Raw genomic sequence first — 18,358 nt, forward strand, 5'->3', positions numbered from 1 at the left:
AGGTCACTGGGTCTTGGAGCCAAAGAGTGTTAACTGTCAAGATAGTTCACATACACTGAAGACGATGAAAGTGGCTTTGGAGGAACCTTCATCACTATTCTATCAGACATGCTCCTAATGGGAATTATTAATCATTAATAAAGTGCATTGATCTGTGAAGTGCATCTGTCTAAAATGAATTGACCATTTGAATGTTATTGACTACAATGACCACTCTTGTTCCGGATGTGAACATTTGCACTGAGGGAGCACTTCACAACCGTTTGCCTCCTCGGCAAGGCAGAGGCAATTCAATAGGTTTAAGTAAGGAATAGAAACAAATTAGGGCATTAAAAATGCAATAAAGGGTCTAATAAAATCGATTAAAGGAAAATAAAATAAACAAAATTAATAAAGGTTTCAGAACTATTATTGCAGCACTAATTGAATAAAGGACCTAAAAATGTGACAAAGAAAATGAACAAAAGGCACAGGGAAATGAGAGACTTTGATGTAAATGTATTAAATTGGTGCACATTTAAGAGCAAGGGGTCTGTTCAGGATGTAGCCAACTGTTTAAAAATGTAAGGAACCTTCTGGGTTTATTTTCTTTAAGAATAGACTACAAAAATTTTAAAAAATACTCGTAAGTTATTAACTAAGATGAAGAAATAAGTCAAATTGCCTACTTTGTAGGTCAGAATTACAAGATTACTTGTAGACCTGGGTTGAGGGTTGTGAAAGGGCCCATTTGGATGCACCCATGGTCTATAAAACACATAGGATAACAGGTTACGTGTTCCCTTCCTCCTATATAGCATTAGCTTAAATTACGTCTACATTATGATGGCAAATACAAAAAAAATCTAAGATAAGACTTCTTAATAGATTTTCCTTTTTTGTATTAATAGCTATCATTAATGTAATTTCTGTCCTAATATTCAACAGTGATATTAACAGTAAACATATTCTTTTAGCGTTTTTCTCTTTTTCAGGCCTGTTTATTCATCACATTCAGTGTATTCTGTTATAAAAGATATATATTATAAGAAACATGTTTTAAAAAAACGTCGAAAACCACAACTGTGTGAGATAGTAGAAACATATTGACTCATTGTCATAATTTTGTCTTCAAAAGTCATAATAATTCAGATTTATTGTCAATATTTGCATTTTTGCGATTATATTTTGTGGCCCCCACCTTGATATGAGAGTTTTATATGAATGGCACTTTACCATGTTCTGCGTGGAAGGTCCCTTTAATTACTTTTTTGGGTAATTCTGTGTCTTTTTTGGTAATTTTGTGTCTTTTTTTGTAATTTTGTGTCTTTTTTTGGTCATTTTGTGTCTTTTTATAATAATTTTGTGTCTTTTTTGGTAATTCTGTGTCTTTTTTGGTCATTTTCTTTCGTCTTTAAGTTATTTCGTTTTTTTCTGTCAATTTGTGTCTTTTTTGCTCATTTTGTGTCATTTTGTGTCTTTTGAAAAAAATAATTTTGTGTCTTTTTTGGTAATTCTGTATTATTATTATTTTTTTAATTTTGTGTCTTTTTTTGGTCATTTTGTGTCTTTTTTTTCTTTTCTTTTTTAGTAATTTTGTGTCTTTTTCTTGTAATTTTGTGTCTTTTTTTGGTCATTTTGATACTGCCTCCAGCGGCCCCGAGGTAATTGAGTTTGAGACCCCTGCTTTAGAGCCATGTTGTGCATCAAAGGGTTAAAGCGAAGACGGAAGTAGAAGACGTGAATCATCTCCTCCACTGCAAGGATTCCTCAATTCGGTGCTCTGTCCCTTTAAAACCGCTCGGCACTTCTCGGAGGTGCTCGGCACTGCTCGTCATCGACCCCTTTCACTGCGGCTCCATCGCCGAGCGGACTGGCCCGCTGCTCTCATCCGAGACCTCAGTGCAGACCGCCGGATCTATTAATCCACCAACCCCGGATCCCTGAAAGCCTCCAGCCGCTGTTCCAATGCAAGCTATCAAATGTGTGGTGGTGGGCGACGGGTAAGAGACGCTCACACTAACACAACAGCAGCATATTTTGTCATGTGTGATTCGGTGAAGCGTCCATGGATGGATGGATGATGGGAGGATGCTATGTAGGAAAAGGGGCTGGGGCTCAGCGGTCTGTCGGTCTTGGTTTTCTGTGTTCTGCTCCCTGATGCTCAATAGATCATCTGTGATCTGCTTGGTGGGTGCATTCGGTTTGATCACGTCGCGGCCTCCGGGTCTTTATGACGGTCGGAGCGGATGCGGGAACACCTACACGCCTCGTAGGCCACTGGAGGCAGGCTGAAGTGCTGATGCACGCTAAGGAATTTGTGGCCCTGTCAGTGACAAACAGGCCCCGCTGCCCTAATTCTGCTCACACTGTGCCTTTCTTACTGCACCCACATATCATTTCGCTTCATGTGGCCTAACGTGTGTAGCACTATTTTCTTCATTTCTGTTTTAAATCCTTGCAAGGTGTAGATTAAAACTGTGAAAATGAGGAATTTGTGTCAATTCTTACACAAATTAAGAATAGGCCTAACTGTGTTTATTAGGGTTTGAGTCACAATGCTGAAACTAAATAATATTGACTTTAAAATGAAAAAACCTTAATCCTGTATATCACAGATGAAATGTGCAGGAAGAGATCTGGGGAATTCTAAAATATTACAAATCACCTAAGACCATTTTCTCCAATTTTACACATCACGCTCAGTTTGTTATAGGGATTAGAAGCCTACTACTCTGTTGGCATGGAGAGAGATAAAGCCTTATAAAAGCAGCCCTGATGATGTCATCAATTTGGGCTTGCAAGTTATGATTTTGTAAGAGGCAGAATGCATTATGAACAAGGAAAAACGTGGGTTACTACCAAGTGGCAACCTCCGGGGGTGACAAGTGAAGCCAATGCGGCCAAATACCGCAGTTCCTCAACCTGCCACTTGAGGCTGGCTCCAAAAGGTATTCATGTTAAAACGTATAATTTTACAGCAAAGTAAAAATTGTACAGCCTGGTGCAGAAAACAGTTTTGGTCCCCCTGCATGTATTTTCATATAACGCACCTGTTTCATTTTAAGGTTCATAGGTATAAATTATTATGGGCATGGACCCTTTGAGTGCCCTCACAGGCTCGCCACTGCATTCAGCCCGCCTCTAGTAGCAAGTAGCAAGTGTGTGTTTTGCTCAACATTATTTGTAGCAAGGTTTTGCTCGGCATTATTTGTAGCAAGTTTTTGCTCTGCATTATTTGCAGCAAGTTTTTGCTCGGCATTATTTGTAGCAAGTTTTTGCTCTGTATTATTTGTAGCAAGTTTTTGCTCAACATTATTTGTAGCAAGTTTTTGCTCAACATTATTTGTAGCAAGTTTTTCCTCGGCCTTTTTTGCACATATTTTTGTTGTGTAGTTGTTTTGGTCAGTTTTCATCAAACGCTTTTTTACACATTATAGTGATGTTGTGTTGTTGACTTACAGCATTGGTCCTCATGTTGTATATACATTCATGGAAAAAATATTAGCCCATGCTTGTTTTCTTCAATTTCTTGTTCATTTCAATGCCTGGTACAAGTAAAGGTACATTTGTTTGGACAAATATATAGGTATAATGATTTTGGCTATTATCAAGAAAACCATGAAAATGTCTAGATATCAGCTCTTAAATTAAACTCTTATGAGCTATTTTTGTTGTTATCACTATATTTGTCCAAAGAAATGTACCTTTAGTTGTACCAGGCATTAAAATATTGTACAGATGCTGGTGCCAAGAGTGAGAACTGAATTAGGTAAGAAAGATTTTAGTTACGCTGCCCCTTTATCATGGAGCAATCTGCAAAAAGAATTGAAATTGTCTGAGTTGATCACAATCAGTGAATTTAAATAGATTCTAAAGGATAAAGCAGGGCCGGTTATTCCTACAGGCCACCAAGGCGGCTGCCTAGGGCGCCAAATTGGCAGGGGGCGCCACAAGGGGGCTTAAGCATACATCTTTGTTTTAACAACATTGATTAACGAAACATTTTTTAAAAAGCATGGGCAATAAAACCGTCATTGAATTAAATGAACATGCCCCAACCCATATTTCGAATGAAAATGTAATATTATATTATATAAAATATGATACGTGCATCATAGTGTACCTATATCAGAATGAATACATGGAATGGATGTGGTTCGGGGGGGGGGGGGGGCGCAAAATCTCAATATCGCCTAGGGCAGCCAATGGGCTAGAACCGGCCCTGGGATAAAGAAATAATTTCTCTTGGTCGGTGTGACTGCTCCGTATGAGCTTCTAGTGAGGCTCCTTCAGTGTTGTTGCAATGGCTGTATTTGTATTTAATTGTATCTAATTGTTTATGTTAACTTTGTTTAAATGTTGTAACTTGTCTCTTTTTGCTGCTTTCTTGGCCAGGTCTCTCTTGGAAAAGATATTTTTTTAATCTCAACGAGACTTTTACCTGGTTAAATAAAGGATATATATAAAATGAACAGGAAAAAGACACAGAATAGGACAAATCTACTAACAGAAGTAACATTAAATATGCAACTTGATTTTACAATGCAGACTTTTGGTTTCATCAGGGGCACGAACACAGGAGTCCTAGGTGAAGGTCCTGTGTTTGTTTGACCCGCCCACCCTAAGTGGACTTTGTCGTTCTTCATACTAACTTCCGCCTTGGCTTCCGCCCTAATTACTACGGCCACTAGAGGGTGCTGCCGCTGCTCTACAAGCAATATATAGGGGTCATTTTTCTGTGGGAGGACAGTGTCGACAGTAGGAAAAGCACAGGTTGAAGTGATAAAATGAATGACGGCTGGATTCTATTTAGCTTTTCAGTTTGATGTACTACTGTCACACTGTCATGGTTTAGTGAGCTATTGTTAATGGAAACACCTGTACTTTTCATACCATGACAGATCAACACGTCTGCTGTTAAAAAGGCCTATGTACCAACTGCACCAACATTAGCTAGCAGAGTTCTGACTGACCATGTATGTGGAGACTATCTGAATGTGTTTTGTAAGCTCAGACTCTGACTAATCTCAGAAACTCCAGTTCTGTCTGATGTTTTCTTCTTGGCTCTATACATTAATGTGTTGGATTCACACAGCCTCGGAATATGTGTGAAATTTTCCTTTAAGTTGACTTCACACTTCCAGCTCACACCATGCACTCTTCTATGCTTCAATTTGCACCAACCAGAACACATTTGCTTCACTTGCTTCTTTTAATAGATTTTATATGCTATACTGTTGCGAACAGGAGGAGTCATTTTATGTGTCCAAGGTTCTGGAAGTAAACTCATTTATAAAATAGACAATGCTAGGTGATTCTTGGAGCACTTCAAGCCTTGGATGGGAATTAAACAGTTGCTCATCAGTACAAAAGATGAACAAATAGTTAAAGATACAAGCTATTGGACATGAAAATGAAAATAGAGAAGTTAATCATGTCTCTTAGTGTGCGTTCAGTAAGAAACTTAAAAAATACAAAGCTTATGCTGCGTTCCAAACAACTCAGAACTTGAACATTTCCGACCTCCTGCTAGTGAAAGTATAAAGTGTAATGGAACAAAGAACTACTAAATCCATCAACCCAAACTTCATGAAGAAGGAGATATCTGACTAATCCACAGAAGCACATCATAAATGGTAAACCATCAACTTAAGGCAACATAAAGTATATTTGCTTGTATTTAATTAAAATAGTGCAAAACCTGTTCTGTACATGTCTAAGTACAAAAATGCCATAAATAATGTCTCTTAGCTCATGCATCGTTTTTTCCTGCACGGTTTCATTTATATATGCATGGAATTCAACTATGATTACAGAGTCACTGTCAGTTAGGGCTGGGCGATATGGAGCAAAAGTCATATCCCGATATATTTAGGCCGAATATCAATATACGATATATATCCTGATATTTTTATCGCCAAGTGAATGCAAATGTTCAGTCAAAGTCAAAGCCAAAGACGACATATCACAAGTAGTTTTATTGAAACCGTTTATCTAAGTGAACTTAAATACTGTATAACAACAGGAGTACCTTTTTTTAAATCAACGCTCCATAAAGTGCACAATATTAAATATATATATGCTATATAAATTAAATAAAAAATCTTGAATTAAAATACCTATGAAACCCCAATTTGAACTATGCGATACCGTCTAATTCCATATAACATTTAAAAATAAGGGATATATTTTTTATATCGCCCAGCCCTACTGTCAGCCATGTTTTTTTGTCTTTTTAACATTTGCCGTTGTGCACCTGGAACCTCGGACACTTACTGTAACACAGCATTAGATTTCAGTGCAGATTACACGTTTCAGAGAATTACATTTTAGATTCTCCTGTCAGTCTATTGTTTGGGTGAATTCTACAAATGTTTTGGTACCAGCAAAGAGGTTTACATGTTCTCTGATCTGAGCTCTGATCATCTCCACCATGGAACATGGTTGGGCTAAAACTGTGTTGCCATGACTACTGTGGTTGTTATGCTGAACTACTATGGTCGTCAACAGGGATTATGGTTGTGTCCGTACTGCTAGACACCCACTACTATTATCTCACCAGTATTAATCGAGTTTTTTTGCTACTGCTTCAGACACTTCTGCTGTTTTTTATTTTCACTGCTATTATGACTATAACAGTTAGTCCTATTCCTTCTTTATTACTGCTACTATTACTGTTACTACTGCTGGTATTTGATTTTATCTACCACAACTACTATTATTAGTCACATCATCATTACAGTGTTAGTGCTATTATTGTTGTCATTGGTCATGTTGTTCTTCCCTCTCTCTCTCTCTCTCTACTATTTTTGACTATGCTGATCTGTTCTGTACATACAATATCTATTGCACGTCTGTCCATCCTGGGTGGGGGATCCCTCCTCTGTTACTATACCTGAGGTTTCTTCTCTTGTTTTTCCTGTCAAAGGAGTATGTTAAGGAGCTTTTCCTCGTCTGCTGTGAGGGTTAAAGGACAGAGGGTGTTGTACCCTCTACAGACTGTAAAGCCCTTCAAGGCAAATATGCAATTTCTGATTCTGGGCTCTATAAATGAAATTGAATTGAATTGAGTTGCCCCTTCTCTATAGCAACAGCAACCAAGGCTCATTGTAAGAGTAAAGCCATCCACTAAAAGAAACTGATGGACCAATGTATAAATCATAGAACATTTTAAATGATAGATAGACTGTATCCAGTTGCATTGTGGGAAGTGTAGGATCCAGTAGGGCCTGAAGATCAGGACATCTTGGTCTCTATTTTGTCTATTCTTATTTTGATCTGTGTTTTAATCTGCTGTACTTCTTTAGTCTTATTCTCCATCGCTTTTGTTATTTCCTAGCCCTCTGTCCCTCTCTGTGGTGCTCTACAAACTCATGACCTCAAAACAGTCTCATGGCACCCTCACACATATTGGCACAGTGTGTTACCACCATTTGCTGTGTCTATGGACACATGCACAAAAAATTGCTCATTACTTCATGCATGAGCACACAGCCAATACCCAGTCCATGCCACCACCAATCTGTGTGGCATCCTGCGCCTTGTGTCAGTACAGTGAAGTATGGGAGGGGAGGGAGTGTTATGTGTACTGTAGCAGGAGAGGTTGGTTGTGTGTATGTGTGTGTGTGCGATCATAGGGGGCTACTGTGTCCCTGAGGCAACATGAATATAGGCCAGTGTCTGTGTGGCACAGTAAAAGGGAATAGCAGTCTGCCCTACTCTTGTGCATACACATACAGTCATGCATCCACACTTGCATACACTCTACACTGAATTTGTTTTTGTACATATGAATGTGGAACTGTATTACACATTTGTATTCATGTATCCTCTGTTGTCCCATCTTCCTCAGGGCTGTGGGTAAGACCTGTCTGCTGATTAGCTACACCACCAATGCCTTCCCCGGGGAATATATCCCCACTGTGTGAGTAAACCACACACTGCACATGTGCTCACAGTGATTTTTGACATAATGTTCATTCTGTAGCTGTCAGTTTGACTGCAGCAAGCCACATTACAAGTCAGTGACCACAGCTGATGGTAAAAAATAAAATAAAATTTAAGATGTTTTGCTTCAACACTTTGGTTTATCAGATATGTACACAGCACAAAACACAAGCAAATTGAGAAAAACATCTTCATTAATTTGAGAACTCGCTGCAAAAACCACGACACAATAAGAAAAAATGATGCAAAGAGACCACAACACAACAGAAGTGTTTCCAGAGGACACTTAAAAGTGATGCACACGTCTGGACACGCTTGATAGATGATGATAATTTCACATTATAACGTGAAATTATCACTTTATTTAATGATAATGGTATTTTCATGTTATAACGTGATATATAGCGTTAACACGTTAGCCCGTATCAATCACATTGCAGTTAAGCAAATCAAATAGATGAATGATACACGTTTTAGTTGGTCTGTCTCAACGGCACCGAGTTGGTCTTGGTTTTCTAGCCCGCTAACGCTAGCATGCTATGATTGGCCGCTAAGGCTAACGCTAGCCCGTATCAATCACATTGCAGTTAAGCACATCAAATAAATTAATATATTACTATATATATTTATATAAATGTTTTATGTCTAAAGTTTTACAACAATATATATACACATCAACAATAATATCACAAGCGTGTCCAGACGTGTGCATCACTTTTAAGTGTCCTCTGGAAACACTTCTGTTGTGTTGTGGTCTTTGCAGCTTTTTTTCTAAATGCTGCGCTTGTGTTGTCGAATTGATGAAGATGTTTTCTCAATTTGCTTGTGTTTTGTGTATTTGCATGTGTTTTCTTAAGTTGCAGCGCTGTGAGCTCTCAGGGCCACCGTAGGGATTTGTATGTGCTTGATGAGTCAAAAACATTGAGCTACAGACTTAGACAGAACAAACAAATACAACAGTTTAGACTCAAGGTTGACTTATTAACCAGAAATTTCAAAAGTATTTTATGGTCCTCAGTTGTTGTGACTCAGGCTGTGATCAGTGAACTAAGTATGAACCACATCATATTACATAGTATGTATATATAACCAGCCCATCTTTTACATAAGTCACATGATAACAACTGAGTCAATCCCATGACAACTTAGCAAACATCTGCTGATAAAGACCATGAGAGCTCTGTAAGAGCCAGTAAATGGACCTTGATATACAAGATTTATTTTGTCAAATTATATACAGTTTCTCTATTATTTTCCAGAGAATGTACTAACTGGAGGTAGCTAGCTCAGCAGGAGTCTCTAGTGCACCTGCTCTATCTATGGGCCTTATAGGTGCAGATGCACGGAGGTCTAACTTTTTTGGCTTCATGTGCCACTGACCAGTTACTACTGGAATAAACAGTGTTTCCTGTTCTCTTTATACACCTGTATCTGTACTCTTGCTGTCTATGTAGCACTGTCATTGCAGCCAGGGAATAGCAGCACTTTCTACTGTGAAAATTTGCCTAAACCAAAAACTACTCAATCAAACATGTTCCAGGAAGAATATGATCATAAATTAGGGGGGAAATATACAACATCAGCAACCAAAATGACAGGTAGTTCTTTGTAGCAGTATGTTCCACAGTAGAGTGCCTGGAGCAGATGATTGGATAGAGAAACTGGGCACGAATCAGTTTGTTAAGAAGGAAAAACTGTTGGAAACAGAATGTCCAGAATGGTTGGAAATATAAATATTTTTGCTTACAGGAATGACTTTAACATACACACCACGTTATTTGAACTTTTTGCAGCATCTAATATGAAATTCCAACATTGTACCCGACAAGTAAAAGCATAAAAGGTTGTATGTTTTTAGTAACGAGTGTCATCAGGATTTAAATGAGGTTTTATTTTTTAGGTTTTATATTTACTTTGGGAACAGAACCCCGATGTTGTGGTTATACTTCGACTCTCTTTACAGGGTATTCAGTTGCCTCAACAAATAGTAGTGGAAATGCAATGAAGCCATTGATGTGTTTGCACCCTCTCTCCTAATTGCATTTTACTGAGTGTAGTGTTCGCCTCCCTGCAGCTTTGACAACTACTCCGCCAATGTGATGGTGGATGGGAAACCAGTGAATCTGGGCCTTTGGGATACAGCAGGACAGGAGGACTACGATAGGCTCAGACCACTGTCTTACCCACAGACGGTATTCATACCCCTTCCAACCAACCACACACACACACACACACACACACACACACACACACACAGGCTCACACACACAAACACACTGACCTATACATATCTGAAGCTTCTTAAGTGATTGGTATACAACATTTCAAGAGTAAAACACAAGGATTAAAGTGGCTGCTGTTCTGCTCTCTGTGTGCTAAAAGAAACATACAAAGACAACATTTTTTTCTGGTGACTTAGCTGAAAAATAACACGAGAACATGAAAATATCTTGTATTAGTAATGTAAGACTTTCTATGCAAACAAAAGTCCAATAAAGATTTGTGTGTTATATTTTTATAGACTTTTTTTTACCATAACAAAGAATATTTAATATATATAGTTTGTGTATGTATATTTTTTTTTTTTTCATACATATATAATATGTATGCAAAAAGTTGACAAAGACGAAAACGGAGGACATTTTCACTATAATTTTAGTTAGTTTTAGTTAGTTCTGTAACCACACAATACAGTTTCATTTATTAATTAATTAAACATAAACTTAAATCAATACATTTAAACATAAACCTAATTGTAATCTGAACCCTTAAAACAATCTCAAAAATCCTTTAAAAAAGTGAGGACCGGCCGAAATGTCCTCACTTTGCAAAAATGCCCTCACTCTGTTGGTTAAGAACGTGTTCCGGTTCTCACTATGTAGGAAGTACAAGAACACACACACACACACACACACACACATATCCCACTCTCAACTAGCCATCTCTCTGATTCTCTCCCAGGATGTGTTCTTGATATGCTTCTCCCTGGTCAGTCCGGCCTCCTTTGAGAACGTCCGAGCTAAGGTCAGTACGCTGACTGAGCACCTCTCTGTCCCCTCCGTGCCGAGTCTGACCACTAGGAGGCACATCTATGGCTCCACCTGGCTTCTCACACGTTGCCCCACCTGTTCAGACCTCGACTTACAACAGCCTGGCCTTGAACTGCTTCCTCCAGGGGACGCAGCACAGAGACGTGTTGTAAGGCGAGGCCTGAACCAGTGCAACACTGTGCAGAGGGAGCGTGACGGCCGACTGTGGTTTGGTCTGCTGAGCATCATGAGACGCTCTCATGTCAAATCACACTTTTCCACAGGTCCAACCTCCCTCTGCAGAGTCTGTATGCTCCTGGTGTGACGGGAGTCTCTCATCACGTGATGTGATTGAAGGCTGCTTTGCCTGAGGATGTTTTGTCTTCATACTGAGCTTCCATTCAGACAGATCTATTAAAAACAGCTTATCTAGCTCCACACAGTGTGTTGAATGTCACAGTGGAAAGGCGGTGGTTTGCTCTGATTTTGTATCTGCTAACTGCTCTCTCTCTCCTCTCCCCTCTCACTGACTTTGTCTTTTGTATACGCAAACGTGCGCGTGTGTTTGTGCGTGCGGTGCCCTAGTGGTACCCTGAGGTGAGACACCACTGCCCCAACACACCCATCATCCTGGTGGGCACCAAGCTGGATCTGCGAGATGACAAGGACACCATTGAGAGGCTGCGAGACAAGAAGCTGTCCCCCATCACCTACCCGCAGGGCCTGGCCATGGCCAGAGAGATTGGTGAGGCTGTGTGTGCCACGTGCACCATATTAGAAAAGACTGACGGGATATTCAGTCCCTTTTTATTAGGGCCATTGTATGTATTAAAAAAAAAACAATATAAACAACAATATTATAAGAAACAAAAACATTTTGGGATTAAAGTTGTACATTTAGACCAGGGATGAGCAACTGGTGGCCCGGGGGCCGCATACGGCCCGCTCCCTCACTTGAAGTGGCCCTCAGTACAAAAACATGCATTTGAGCATGAAATCTTAAAAGTGCAGTGTAAAAATGCACAAAATTACTTTTATTACCAATTAATTACCAATTAATGTTGGTCTGCTGTTATTTCACTTATTTCACAAAAAAAGAAATCACAGTAAGTGGTTCATTTTTATTTTCTTAAAACCTTTTGTATTCCTATTTCTACTGTTAAACATGCATTTGAGCATGAAATATGTTAAATTACTGCACTGTAAACATATTTAAAATTGCAGTTTCATCATATCTGGTTAAGTGCTCTGTCCTATATGTGGCCCTGTGGTAGTGTCCATGAAAAATTGTGGCCCCCTCAAGCATTTAAGTTGCCCATCCCTGATTTAGGAGAAAGATATTGGTGGAATTTCTGAGAAACCCCTCCCCCACAAATATACCAGAAAAAAACATAAATATTCAGAGATAATAAAATCATACATTTGCAAGAAAAAAAACTCACTTGCCGTGTACAGTCATGGAAAAAAATGTAGACCATTGTTTTCTTCAATTTCTTGTTCATTTTAATGCCTGGTACAACTAAAGGTACATTTCTTTGGACAAATATAGTGATAAAAACAAAAATAGTTGATAAGAGTTTAATTTAAGAGATGATATCTAGACATTTTCCATGGTTTTCTTGATAATAACCAAAAATCATTATCAAGAAAGCCATGGAAAATGACTAGATATCAGCTCTTATATTAAACACTTATGAGCTATTTTTGTTGTAGCAATTACACATCTGGAAAGAAAGAAAAGTAGTAAAAAAAAATATTTTTGCAATTATCTCAATTTCCATTTCGAGAGAAAATGCTATGTTTTTTTGAAAAGGAAAATTAAAAATAATAATAATTATAAGACATTGAGTTTTTCTAATTATCTAATTATCTAATTTCTTATCCCATTATAATTGGGATAAGACAGACTCTACACTCTCCCCAAAACAATCTAGATCAGGGGTCTCAAACTCAAATTACCTGGGGGCCGCTGGAGGCAGTTTCAAAATGACCAAAAATTACTAAAAAAAAAAGACACAAAGTGACAGAAAAAAACAAAATTACTTAAAAAAGACACAAAATTACCAAAAAAAGGACAAAAAAAGGGACACAAATTACCAAAAAAGACACAAAATGACAAAAAAGACACAAAATTATTTTAAAAAGACACAAAATGATCAGAAAGACAAAAAAATACAAAAAAAAGAAACAAAATGACAAAAAAGACACAAAATGACCAAAAGAAGACACAAAATTATTAAAAAAAGACACAAAATTATTAAAAAAAGACACAAAATTATTAAAAAAAAGACATTAAAGGGACTTTCCATAGACAACACGGTAAAGTGCCATTCATATAAAACTCACATTAAATTTTCATATCAAGGTGGGGGCAACAAAATATCGTCACGAGGGCCGCAATTGGCTTTGAGACCCATGATCTAGATTGATAAATAGCACAACAAGAAAGAGGTAAATATGTATTTTTTGTTTTGGCAGTGAAGTGTCCCTTTAAAACAAATAAACTCAAACATTAAAATAGAAAAAGGAGAACTTGTGCCTGCTGAAATAGCCATCTGGCGGCATCACGGTTCCTCTCTGTGTTGGGGAGGTGTGGGGGTGTGTGTAAAGGATCCAACAAACAATTCATTTAAAGCACACTGAGATTCATGACAAGGCCTAGCTGTACTTGAACACAAGAAGCAGTGTCACTGAGAAACTGCCCTGTTGCTTCCCCAGGGGCCGTCAAGTACCTGGAGTGCTCTGCGCTGACCCAGCGAGGCCTGAAGACGGTATTCGACGAGGCCATCCGAGCCGTGCTCTGCCCTCCGCCTGTGAAGAAGAGGGGAAAGAGGTGCACCATGTTCTGAGGAGGAAACATTGCTAAAACACTACACTACATCACCATGAACAACAACCACTACTTCTCTGAGAGGATGAGAGAGAAAACTAGCGAGAGTGAGTGTGCACTGCTGAGATTGCTTTCTTTATATTGATGTTTTTTCAAAGCGATATTGGTACAAAGACCAATACTTAATCCAATTTTTTTACCATTACTGAATAGGCTCATAGGTTCTCTGTGAAAGACATTGACTGTCCACCTACTTTGTACTCATAGAACCACATCAAGTTGCCATGAGGGCTGACAAAGGTTTCTATTACTCGTCTTCATATTGCAACATCTCTTCTTTTTCAGCCATGCTTGCTTGAATTAATGCAGTGTTGACTAGATAGAAAGTAAACTATGAATACACCTTCAGGTCTGAAGTTACCCTCAGCTCCTGATCTAAGATCAGCATGTGGAGACTGCTGGCATGCACACACAGATCTGTTGCTACTGACTGCATTCACTATATTTCACAAGTAAATGGAAATTATGTGTTTTTCTAGTAAAAATGACTAAATCTAGTCTATTACAACTAAGGTCTTATTTTTTATTTTTTGCCCTCATTCCAATCAGTAATAATGGTGTACTCTCCAAGTTAAAAGGGAATTTGGATTTTTTTTTTTTCAACCTGGACCCAATTTCCCCATGTTTTGTGTGTAGGTGATGAATGAAGGTAACAATTTTTGAAATTGGTGTGGTATTGAGCAGCTGTAAATTGAGCTACAATCAATGCAATCACATATACTATATGTCCATTGAAAGTGTTTGTTGTTGCCACTGGCAGGTTTTGTATTCTCAGTGACTGACAGCATCGGGGAAAGTTGGAGAATTCTTGTTCTGAAATTTTTGGCAGAAGACAACAGTGTAAATGTGAGTTAGAGTTGGGCAGCGGAGGTGAAAGTTGGGGATTGATACAAAAGTTCAGAGATAACTTGTTCACATCAAAACATCTTTTTTATTTCAAAAGTATTTTGAAAGTTCAGTTTCCGCTGTATTCAGAAGATGTTTGCCAGAACAAAACAAATTAGTATCGTCTGCAAATAAAACACATTTAAATTTACAAGAAACATTACAGATATCATTTATATACAGTATAAAGAGCTTAGGGCCCAGTACGGAGCCTTGAGGGACTTGTTCAGCAATAATGTGAATGTTGGAGTACAGAGAGCATAGCTTAGTTTCATCGAAAAGATTTTAAATTAAAACTGTGGTTTGGTGGTTAAATTCTGCCAACAAAATGCTTAGCAATGCTTCACACAGCTTTCATTGACTACCTTTGTTGGATACAGTACGGCTGAAGTTGTGGCTAGTTGTGCTACAAATGGATCCGAACTCCGGTCCATACCCTGCAGCAGCTATTGGGACCAGGATGACTACTGCACGCCAAAAGGGAAAATAAATCCTACACCAAAGCACTTTTTCCTAAAGAAAAAATGCTGTTTCAAGAGTGGAAAGACCTTCTGCTGACAGAGCAGAGGTAAACTGTGCTGTCATCAGTACACACAAAAGCATGGCAGGGTAGTTAAACATCTTGCCATGATTTTATCAGACGCTTGTTAGTGGCAAAAACAAGCACTTTGAATGGACGCTCATTGAGGACGTGAAGTTGCATTGTGTGTTATTATCTCGTTTCACAGCTGACGGCTGCAAAACTCTCGCTCAATACTGGACACATTTCAAGAAGTGTTATTCCCATTAGTCACTTAGACACAAAAACGTGGGGTCCAGGTTGAAAAAATCCCAAATTCACTTTTTTATTGCTGAGATTTTAGAACACGAAGTCTGATGGGTCAAGAAAGTGTTTTAAAGCAGCTCTAACAGTTTTACCTAATCTTGAACTCCCGTCTTGTAGAGGGTCAAAATTTCTCTGGGTTATATGTTGGATATGGAAAATCAGCGTATTTAATCAAATTACTACAGAGAAAATTTGGGGCCAGGTATTGTTCTAGTTTAGAAAAGCTAAAAAATGAAAAAAAGAAAGAAAGGAACAGGGGTGTGTGGGATCCTAGTCGCTTATTTTTGTCTTTAACCAAAGACGACAATGGCTGTCTGACTGCTCGTGATCCTTGATCTTTTGTGACATCTCAGCAAGTTTTAAGTGATTAATACTGATCGGAATGATCGACAAAATTGTGAACATGTTCCTCTTAAAGGGTTACATAGAAGAGACTTATGTTGCCTCAAAAAAAAAGTCCTCAAGCCCATTTAGTTGGTTTTACTGTAGCTTGTAGCCAGATCTGGCTGAGTTTCCTGCATTAAAGATTTGGAAAATGCAGCTGCCATTCATAGAAACAAGAATGAAAATTTAAGCTTGACTTGTGAATTGAGCTTTTAATTGCATCCCGCAGTCTTCATCAACAAATAATTTGAAATGATGAAGTTATGTGGGTCATTCGTTGGATCTTTGTCACCAATGACAACCAGGAAATTTGGAAACCTTTTAGTCTGTGCTGTCCTGTGTCCTTACTTTGGACAAACATCTGACCTTAGAGAAGAGTCTTTGGGTAACTTCATCTAACTGTGAACAAGTGACAGACAAGCATGCCAAACATGGGGGCTGTACAACCTTGCTGCCTGAGTTCTGCCTCTGGGGGTGGAGGAGCTTGCATGGGTCTTAAAATATTCTGTCTTAATTTATCCCATTGTTTAGATCTTGTCTCTGTTCCTCTGTCCGTGTGTGTGAGCGAGTGAGTGCGTCACAGGCGTGTACATGAACGCTGGTGTTGTGTGTGTGGACGAGCACGTGTCGGTATCAGTGAGACAGCTTTGTTTCACAGTTTGGGGTAGTGCATAAAAGACAGTATTGTTTTAAGCCAAGTTTTTTAGTGTCCAGTTTTTGGTACTATTTCATATTGTATTGTAGTAATACACGAGACTTTTCAACAATCTGTGGACATAATGAAAGAAAAAATGGATATTAATGACATCTAGTGATGTACAGAATAATCCTTAGAAAAAGGAATGCGCTATGAATATCTTATCTAAATGTACCTGAATATTTAGCTCTTAAAACTAAAACAATTCAAACTAAAGGGATTATAGTCGCTTGTGTTGAAGTTAGAAGTGTCGCTAACAGTGTACAATAAAGGGGCCAATCTTAGTGGAGTTTGTCTTGTGGCAAACAGTGCAGATTGCACCTTTATGAAATGCATTTCTGTATGGTTACAGGTCTGCAGTGTGTCTGTCTCCCTCGTGTGGCGAGACGCAGCACTGCAGTCCACTCTGTCATGCTGTCTTTGGTTGGCATAGCAAACTGTGTGGTTGAATCATGTTGTGTGGTCCTGCCTAGCTAAGGTGTTGAAATGTAGGTGAGAAACGCAGCAAAAAATTCTAATCTACTATTGCATGGAAGTTCTCTGGTTATTTGACCCACTGTAATTCTTAGGGGAGGTTGTATGATGAAATGCATTGGCCATGTACGTATGTAATGTAAGATGACTTGTATACTTGTTCCAACGGTTTGTCTTATTTTTTATTACTTCACATGTCTGTGTGGTGAAATATTTCAATTTTTTGTATACTAAATACAAATGTATATGTAAGGTACTCCGTTTTCTGTCATGATTTGTTCTCCACACAGTCTTTTCTGTCTCTACAAGCCCTAATAACACGCCAGAACATAAATAATACAGGTGCATCTCAATACATTAGAATATGATGGAAAAGTCAATTTCCAGTAGTTCAAGTCAAACAGCCCCGACCAAGTATTGAGTCATATAGATGGACATACTTTTCAGAGGCCAACATTTACATATTAAACATATTCTATAAAATTGGTCTTTTGTAATATTTTTTTTTGAGACACTGAATTTTAAGTCTTCATTAAATGTAAGCCATAATCATTATAATTAGAAGAAATTAAATACATTAAGGCATGAAATGTTTCATTCTGTGTGTATTGGATCTATATAATGTGTTATTTCTAGGACAATATAAAATCAGATTTTTTAAAATTATATATATTTTTTTAAACCATGTTCATCCTCAATGAAGAATTTTAAATCAAGTCAAATATGTAAGATGACTTCACATGGAGACAAAAACAGCTGAGTGCAAATTCATAAAGTGCCTGGAAGACGTGCAAATAATTTTTTGTCATAGGAATAAAGTGCATAGGTCACATGTGAGTTAAAGTTTCCAAATGTTGAAAATGGTTGCAAATATAATTTAAATATAAATATAATTAAAAAGGTAAAATGAGGATAACATCTATTTTTATTTTTTTTAATACTAAATATATTAAATCTCTTCTTCTAGGATGCAGTTTAAGCCAATCCTTTAGAGGGAAGCTGACGGCTCGACGTTGCTTCGATTTTATATTGTGACGTCATGAAGACGTAGAATGAAGAAGAAGTAATAACCACAAACCTTATTTTAGGCATCTTAGCAAAAACCCATTCAAAATCAAAGAGTTTGAAAGGTTAGACCCCATGGCACTAAAATGCTAACTTACTTCCTGGTTTAGGAACTCATTTCAGTGGCGCCGTAAACCAAAAAATGATCTGGGTTGTTTGTATTTTATTCAACCAATCAC

The 18,358-nt window shown here is 38.1% G+C and overlaps 1 protein-coding gene across 2 annotated transcripts; it reads left to right on the plus strand.

Annotated features, from left to right (window-relative positions):
- Window positions 1-1,832: 1,832 nt before the first annotated feature.
- rac3b (Rac family small GTPase 3b) lies at window positions 1,833-17,370 on the plus strand. Of its 2 annotated transcripts, XM_059324445.1 has the most exons (6): window positions 1,835-1,982; window positions 7,835-7,906; window positions 10,004-10,121; window positions 10,891-10,953; window positions 11,544-11,703; window positions 13,677-17,370. In XM_059324445.1, the coding sequence occupies exons 1-6, from the start codon at window positions 1,948-1,950 to the stop codon at window positions 13,805-13,807; spliced, it is 579 nt and encodes a 192-aa protein (XP_059180428.1). In that variant the 5' UTR covers window positions 1,835-1,947; the 3' UTR covers window positions 13,808-17,370. The 2 variants fall into 2 exon arrangements, with proteins under 2 accessions (XP_059180427.1, XP_059180428.1); XM_059324444.1 differs by lacking the exons at window positions 11,544-11,703; window positions 13,677-17,370 and having other exon boundaries at window positions 1,833-1,982; window positions 10,891-11,486.
- Window positions 17,371-18,358: the final 988 nt, after the last annotated feature.

The sequence above is a fragment of the Centropristis striata genome, chromosome 21 (genome assembly GCF_030273125.1).
Source record: "Centropristis striata isolate RG_2023a ecotype Rhode Island chromosome 21, C.striata_1.0, whole genome shotgun sequence".
In the NCBI taxonomy this organism is placed as follows: Eukaryota; Metazoa; Chordata; class Actinopteri; order Perciformes; family Serranidae; genus Centropristis; species Centropristis striata.